Raw genomic sequence first — 9081 nt, forward strand, 5'->3', positions numbered from 1 at the left:
CAACTGGTGTCCACTATGAGATGGGAATTTAATGCTCTAGGTCTGAAGTTGTAAGAGGTATTTTGTTTGGCTTACGCAGTGTTTTAAAAAAAATTAGAGTAAACATTTTCAGGCTGTTTTGTTTAAAAATCTAGATTTCTTGGCATCTCTCAAAGAATCAAATGACGTGGAAACACTGGTCAAATTCCCACATTGTTGTATTAATTGGTTGGAGTTGAGCCGCGGCTCCTCTTTTGTATACTCACTCCCCAGCCTGTTTCATTCATTCTCAGCAATTGGCAAGGACCTCTGGGCACTTGAGTATGTGACCCTCGCTGTGAGCAGAAACTTTCTCAGGTAAAGTAAATCGAGTGTAATTTATTCTAGTCATAACTGTAGGTTCTGCTTAAGTCTTGGCTGACTTAATGTTATACTTAGATTCACTATGTGTAGTCATTGCCACAAATTTGTATTAAGAAGAATAATTAGTTGCATACAATTGCAAAATAGAACAGACTGTTGAAACAGCCCACATGTGAAATATATATGTGTGTGCGCAGGGAAGTGGGCTTTGGGGTTTGCAGCTGACAGGATTCTTACAAGCACTTCAGATTCATTGCGGCCAGTTGCCTATGTAAGTATGACTGTATGTTTGGGAATGTATTTTTATCCCATTGAAAAGACATTTAGGTGACAAATTTCTTGCGGCCCTATCTTGGGTACACATCTATATTTTCCCATAGGGAAGTAGCAACCCATAGCCATAAATACCAAAGCTTTTTCATTCTGTGAAGGTTTCTGGCCTCCCATATTTAATATTGCAAAAGTGACATTACAAACCCTTATGCTTTATTAATGTTCACTGGGCACATCTTTTGTAATTTTTTATTGGATAATAAATTATGTAAATTGAGTGGGTAAGTGGAGGAGGTAGGAGAACATTTGCAGAGAGTGAAGAAGACTGAGGAATGCAATGCAACTAATTGAAGGAAGAAATATATTGCCTGCAAGCATTGCCCTTGGGAAAGATAATTCTGTTGGCAGGACAAAGAAGTGGAAGATCTCTAGGAGAGAGAATTGACTTCTAACAGAAAAATGTGGGATAGGAATTTGAGGGAAAAAGAGGCCAGTTCAGACGAAGTCACTGCTCTGGTGTTTCTGGCCTTTAGAAGCTGCCCTACTCTGGCCCTCCAGAACTGTCTTCCAGTGGATAAAATACCTGGAATTGACATTGTTTGGTAACCAGAAATTGCAAACCACCCACTCTCTATTTTCTTTTTTCTTACAAGTGTTGAGGTAGGTATCTGGTGGAGGGAGCATCTGAAATCCTCAGTACCTTAGCGTTTCCAAATGTGAAGTTTCTCAGGATTACTAATAATCTTCCATTTGTAATTTTTGTTTTCTTTGACAAGGGTTGCAAATATTAGGTCTGTGCTATATATCTTTGGACTCTGGTGAATCTTCATGGTCTAAAATACAGTCCAATTAGAAGTAAAATAAATATTTGTAGAATGGTAGTTTTTTATTCTGCAAATTCTTTAAGGGTATGATTTGATATTCTGAGTCTCAGGTCCTATTTTAAATGTGGGATACCTGTGGAGTATAGTATTTTCTTATAATCCTTTTTATTTCTGTAGTAATTTCTCTTCTTTTATTTCTGATTTTAGTACTTGGAGTATAAAGAACCAACTTTTGGTTTACTCGTCTTTTTCTAGTTTTTTATGGTGGAAAATTCGGTGATAGATTTGAAATCTTTCTCCTTTTTCAATATAGGCATTTATAGCTATAAATTTTCCTCTAAGAATTGCTTTCACTTCATCCCATCAATTACAAATACATATGTATTTGTAATTTATCTCAAAGTGTTTTTAATTTCCCTGTGATTTCTTTTTTGACCTATTGGTTTTTCAGGAGTGTGTTAATTTCTACATATTAGTGACTTCCTCAAATTTCATTCTGTCAGTGATTTCTAATTTCATCTCATTGTGACTGAAGGGCATACTTTGTATAAAAGACTTCCAGTCCTGTTAAAGAGCTCAGACTTAATCCTGGAGACAAAGGGAAGTTACTGAAGACTGTGGGAATGACATGAACAGATTAGTCTTTTAGGAAGATCATTCTGAAGTGTGGGAAAATAGCTTGTAGGAAATCCTTTCAATCATATAAAAAACTATTTTAGAAGAAGAAAAAACAAAAAACCCAAACCAACTGCTAAAAGAATCCCAGCTGTTAAAAATGTTAAAGGTTAAAAACATTTACTTACAACTTAAAGAACAATATTTAAGAGCCCATGGCGACAATGATGTGCAAATGTAGCATAATAAAAGAAAAAACGACATAATCGCAGGTAAACCTTATTTGTTAAAAACAAGAGAGGCCCCAACCCTTCTCCCTCCACCCCCTTCACCCCCATCCCTTACAACCACCTTATGCCAGCCAGTGCAGTCTTTATCTTTCATTTAGGGACCAAATTTGTTCAACAAAATAAGTTGCCCACATGTTGGGGAAACTGCTATAGTGTGCCAGATAATTTTTAAAAATTAAATGCTAACAGATGAGAGCCAGGTCTGACCCCAAGGTCAAGCAAAATTAACCTTAGCTATTTTGCCAATGGTCATTAAATAATGAGAATTTCCATAGGTAATTCCTAAATTAGAAAATCTGAGACCCTACAATAGCAGGTGAAAAAATAAGCACCAAAACACTATGATTAGAATTAGGTACTTTTCCAAATTTGCCTTTTAAAAAGAAATTATGCCATTAAGCACTAAATTAAATAATTAAAATTGTATTGTGACAACTACTGGCACATAACCAATTACTAAAAGAATCTCAGCTGTTTTAGAAATAAAACTTTTGCTTCCAACTTGAAGCAAAACTTTTTAGGGTCTTATGGTTAAACTGATCAGCTAATATAGCATATGACAAACAAATAGGTAAGGGAAGTCTTTTATGTGGCAAATAAAATGCTAAAATCAAACTTTAAAATCAGGATTTTGAGAAATGTTTGGCTGTAACTCACAAAAGACTTAAAACAAAGTAAATAATTATACATTCCTAAAAATTAAAATATGTGCATTTTCTAGAATAATTATAAACATGGAAATTTATCATTATTATAAGACATTTCTTACAAGGTTAAAAACATGTGCAAATTAAAAAAAAATAATGCTACAATTACTCTGAGGACATAGTCAAATCTATTATCTGAAAAGAATAGATTCATTATATGTTTGCTTCTGCAGTTAGAGAAAGTCTCTCCTTTCCATACTTTCTAAAAATAATTAAACAAATGTAATATTTCAAAATAGGCTTTGGGTATTTGTGATTCACCAACTTGTTCAATTATTTCAAAAAACCACCATATTTTTATATACAGTATTATTTATGTTTACTGACCAATGTAAAAGACTAGCATATTGAAGAATGATGTAATGAGAAGTACATCAGACTAGCAGGATCAAGATATTCATTCACCCATTCATTCCTTTGTTAAACAAACATCTGAATACTACTTCAGTGCCAGACAATGGACCCTAAAAATATTTTAAGTCCCTGAAAAAACATACTATATCTCATCAAATTTGGAATGCCATCAATTATAGGACTAACTCTTAACTAATAAAGAAAAATGCTTTCAATTAAATTATGACATAATGCCTTGAATAGATCACATCAGCCTCTCATTGCTTTGATATTTTTTCAATCTATTCAAATAAATTGGCAATTTTTCCTGCCCTCTTTCAATATAGTGCTTGACATTAAAAATGGCAGCCTTTCTTTATATACAGAATTGTACAGAATAAGATTCATTTACTTAGGGGTATCTTATTTTCTTAGCTCCCACAAAGCACCTAGTTGTTGTTTTTAAGGAAAAGTAAATGGAATTGTGATGATTTCTCCAATAACAAATGTTTACTTCCCTAATATCAAATTTACATTTCTTACTTTGCTTCTCTCCTTTCCTGTCTGTTCAATAACTTTCTGTCTCAATACTAACTTATAATGGGATCTTTCTGAAAATATTTAAAATGGCAATTACATCCAACCCATGTAGCACTGACACCATGCACATAATGCAATCATAGTGATGGTATGAAATATGGCCACAACTGGACTTGTACAAGCACAGGCAATGACAGCCTGGCCAGGCGGCCACCTCACTGATAGCAACTGGGAGGTGCCATCAAGTGTTAGATACATTCCAAATTCAGAGATGTTCAAATGTGAAAAAATGTGTCTTAGAATCGCAGCAATGGCAGCAAACACTCATGTAGCACCATGAGGAAAGCACAATTCTATGTATTTTATATACATTATGTCATGAAAACCTATAAGGTCATAGATTATGTGCCTCTAGGTGAGAAAACTGAGGCATGGGGGTAACTTGCCCAAAATCACATGGCTAGCATGTGTCAAGTCCAGCATTTGAATCAAGATAACCTGGGACTAGAGCTGCACTTTTAACCACTGTGCCATGCAACCTCTCAAGTTAATGATCAATAACTGGCCTTGTGATCTGAGGCAAATCATTAGAGACCCCTTTCTTTATGTGAAAAAATAGGGAGCTGGAATGGGTAATTATGAAGCTCTTTCCCAGGATGAAAACATTATAATTACACCAGAGGCCCGGTGCACAAAATTCGTGCACTGGCGGGGGGGAGGGGGGATTCTTCAGCCCGGCCTGCGCCCTCTCGCAGTCTGGGACTCCCTCAGCAGGGCGATCGTGGGGCGATGGCGAGGCCCCCCTGACCAATCGCATCGCACCCGCCTTGGTGGCAGCAGTCTGTGCTGGGTCGTAGTAGCGCCCGCGACCCAGGAGGGACCAAGAGGTCAGCAGTTCAGCCCGCTTTCCAGTCCCCGCCAACCCGAGCCTACTGCGCTTGCAGTCTGGCGTTGTCATCCATTCGGTCGTTTTGGACATTATGGCTCTTTATATATTAGGATAATCTTTTACAGTAAAATTTTACTTCCAAACTAGTTTCTCCTTCAGTCAATACAACTCAAAGACCTTCACTGCCATTAATGATTAGTGAAAGGAATGTAACTTCTACTACTAGTCTAAAATTGACACTCTGTAGAAGGTATTTGCAAAACAGACACACATGTACTTGTACCACTCTTTCTCTTTTTTATGGTGATGGTGAAAGGTTGACTATAGATATAAATGACCCAATTTATGGGTTTTACTCTTTTTGCATACTATACTTATGATAGAAATTTAGTCACTTAAAGTTTTAATCCAAAATTAACACATGATTTCAATGTGTCAGTTTTAACAAATATTCACAGTATGGAGCCCCCTATTCTTTTTAAAATCTTGTTCATTTATGAGGGGGAAAACAACAGATTAATAACAGATGCAATATTGCAACATTTTCCCTCCTGACCGAATTTAAGGTGGAATTAAATGTACTCTATACACCTAACAACTCTTCTGCCCCCAGTGGTCATCACACCCTTTGGATTTTCTTCTACAGAACCAGCCAGCCACTCTCCTTCCCAGACAACCTTCCTTCAGACCCACACCCTCTGATCAGCAGACAACCCAGCGACAGTGAAAATAACTCCTAATCTTTCCGTGTGAAGTTGTCCTACAGGAGGAGAGTCATAAAGAAAAGAGATCAAAATGTGAAATGTCTTTAAGCTTTCATTACTCATTCTTAAACGTCAAATACCATATCAACTTTGGCCGGCTTTTCTCATATATATACCCATGCAGACATATAAACAGAAATCATTAAAAAGAAAACATTAAAAAGATATTTGGGGGTGGGGGGGTGAGTAGAAAAAGGGATATAAGTGAACTGTTGGCAAAAGTAGGCTTAACAAGAGACCCAGTGAGAAGGTGCTCGAAGACGGAGGCTCCTACCAGCACAGAGAATGTTATTATTACATACCTTCCCATGCTGTCCAGCTCTTTCATAACAAATGACAACATCCTCCCACATTTCTAGTTTCTCAAATATCTGAAGGGCCGAACTGGTACATCCCAACTCAAAGAGTAAACTTGCAAGTTGGCGCTAGAAAAATCAAGTTAAAATAATGAACATTTCTTTATGCAAAGACAGATTTCTGTTTCACTTGCATGTTTATCTAATCTGCCAGTCAAGGGTCTGCTTATTGTAATAAATGTATACTTTATATAATTCAACATCAACCAACTAGGAATTTGCAATTATTCAATAGTTACCTTTACTTTATAGGAAGTAAAGGATTAATAAACAATATAGACACAGTTCAAAATACTCAATATATCATTTTTTCCCAACAACTCAGAATTTAAAAAGCAAATTCAGTATTTCTTTCTTACCTAGAGATTCTATATATGACAATCTCTGATTTGTAAAGCTGAGAGCCAATAAATCAATTTTTAAAGCCCTACTTAGAATGGCTATTATCAAAAAGATAAGAGATAACAAGTATTGGCGAGGATGTGGAGAAGTGAACCCTTGTGCACTGTTGGTGGAAACGTAAATTGGCATAGCCACTATAGAAAATAGTATGGAGGCTCCTCAAAAATTTGAAAATAGAACTACCAAAACATCTAGCCAATTCCACTTCTGGGTATTTATTCAAAGGAAATTAAAAAAATATTAGAAAAGTTTTAAAAGCAGGTGAGGTTCTTGTGTTGTTTTCGCTTAAATACACTTTTACTATTCTTCCAAAAGTCAATACATATTAAGAGTTAAGAAGTTGCCCGGCTGGCATGGCTCAGGGGTTGAGCATGGACCTATGAACCAGAAGGTCACAAGCTCGATCCCCAGTGTGGGGCCTGTGGGAGGCAGTCGATCAATGATTCTCTCTCACCACTGATGTTTCTATTTCCCTCTCCCTCTCCCTTACTCTCTGAAATAAATGAAAATATCTATGATAAAGAAAAGAGCTAAGAAGCTAATGGATATGGAAAATCTGGGATTGACTAAATGAAATATACTTGAAAATTATAATATATTATCAAAATAAATAAAGGGGCTGGTCCAATTCTTTTGTATCTCATGAAGTATAAAGTATTAGAGAACTTGGCTGGGATATTTAGGATATTTGACTGGACATTTTTAAAAACTGAGCATGGTATGTGGAATAAATCCTTGCAGTTCAGTGGTTTAAATTTTTCATTTAATAAAGAAAATTATGGCATCTAAGCATAAGGCTGGCTAGCAGTAAAGACTAATTCTCTTTTTACAGTAAACTATGTTGTTACTTCTTGACCTTTGAAAATAATACTTAAAGATATGGTTACTTCATATGACAGAAAAAATGACTTAATTTCTTAATGAAAGAGGATATTTATGTAACTACCCAAAAACCCTAAAATCCACAGCTTCCAAAGCAGATTAAAATAAATATTTAGACTAAATTCTATTTGAACAGTATTTAATTAGCCCTAATTCTATTTGAACAGTATATAATTTAAGCTTCTGTTCAAAAACATATTAAAAGCTACACCCTCAACAGACATGTTTTGTCAGAATAATAGCAGAGAGTCTGAGAGCTTTATCCACCACAGACCACACAGTACAGGGCACTTCAGACATTTCAGAGATCATGGTCAACAGCATGCCAAAAGTTCCAGCTGTTAAACTTTCTTTATGAAGAAGCTACTCCTGCCTGGCCAGCATGGCTCAGTGGTTGAGCATCGACCTATGAACCAGGAGGTCAAGATTTGATTCCCGGTCAGGGCACATGCCCAGGTTGCAGGCTTGATCCCCAATGTGGAGCGTGCAGAAGGCAGCCAATCAATGTTTCTCTCTCATCATTGATGTTTCTATCTCTCTCTCCCTCTCCCTTCCTCTCTGAAATCAATAAAAATATATATATATATATATTTTAAAAAGAAGCTACTCCTTTCAGGTGATATAACAAAGATTTTTAAGTGTCTACATTTTATCAAGACTCCTTCAATAGATAATGTGAATTCCAATGTATAATAAACCCCCTAAGTCTCCTGTGCTTAATATAAATGACTCTAAGAAATCTTACAATGGGGACTCTGAGTCACTGGATGGTGGCTGGCATTTATAACTCTAAAGCTGGTTCAAATGACAATAGTTACTAAATAATCTAGGAATTTCTGGCTGGCATCATTTGGCTCCACCTAACATCTCTGTGCCATAGCTTCCTCACCTACAAATTGGGGCATTTCACAAAATTGTTACAATAAAATAAGAGTATGTGTGTGAGATGCAGAACAAAATGCATGCCTCACACTAAGCGTGCAGTAAAAGTTGTTATTAATGGCTGTAATGAAGAGATAAGGAAAGGAGGTAAACTGGACTAAAAGTTGGGAAACTAGAGATTTAGTTTATGAACAGCTATGTGACCAACATTGGAAAAGTGTACAAAAGCCTCAATTTTCTTCTCTGTAAAATTAAGAAATTGGACCAAGTGTCTAAATCGCCTTCAGTGCTAAAAATTTTACAAAATAGGGAACCACATCTATAACACAGGAGAACTATGGATCAATGAATGGGTCAGGGGGTCAGAATCTCCACCCCAACATGGAGTTAGGAGCTACAATAGGTAATCTCATATCCTCAAGAAGAGGAAAGTAGTTAAGGATATCTTACAATAGAGTATGAAATAAATGCTTTCTTTTACACTCTGTAAATAACCTGGTTTAAAGGTTCATTATTTGGCAGAAAATCCTTACAGGGCTTTTAAATGTAAAAAGTTATTTTGAAAATGAAAGCGTCTGTGGTTCTATTATTTAATTTCAAGGATTCTGTTTATCTAGTTTTAAATTCTTTTTAAAATGTTTTAAAAGTCTAATATCACTTTAATCAAAATAGCTATTTGAAGTAATGGACTTCCCCAGCTATTTTAATTCTTTTCACTGAAATATCTGAAAACAGACATACATTGGAAATCATTATTTTCTAATACATTTATCTTCAAAAGCAAAGTATACCCAATGACAAACAACAATACCTGAATGGCCCAGTGAGGTGGTACTTGACAGCAATAGAAAATCTTCAGACGCTCCAATACAGATGTAGTCTTGTCTTCAAATTGGTCTGCAAGAGCCTTAAGAGCACACATCCTAATCAGAATATATATATAAGATTATATATATAATCTTTTTTAAATTAAAAGATTAAA

At 35.7% G+C, this 9081-nt stretch overlaps 1 protein-coding gene across 1 annotated transcript in view; it reads right to left on the reverse strand.

Annotated features, from left to right (window-relative positions):
- TTC27 (tetratricopeptide repeat domain 27) overlaps window positions 1-9081 on the reverse strand; it is a 95747-nt gene that overhangs the window by 30428 nt on the left and 56238 nt on the right. Inside the window, exons 11-12 of the mRNA XM_005886046.2 lie at window positions 8911-9006; window positions 5880-6002 (exon numbers count right to left, since the gene is read on the reverse strand). Coding sequence (XP_005886108.1) covers window positions 5880-6002; window positions 8911-9006 — 219 coding nt within the window. The remainder of the gene's footprint in view (window positions 1-5879; window positions 6003-8910; window positions 9007-9081) is intronic.

This window comes from Myotis brandtii, unplaced genomic scaffold, assembly GCF_000412655.1.
Source record: "Myotis brandtii unplaced genomic scaffold, ASM41265v1 scaffold953, whole genome shotgun sequence".
Classification (NCBI taxonomy): Eukaryota; Metazoa; Chordata; class Mammalia; order Chiroptera; family Vespertilionidae; genus Myotis; species Myotis brandtii.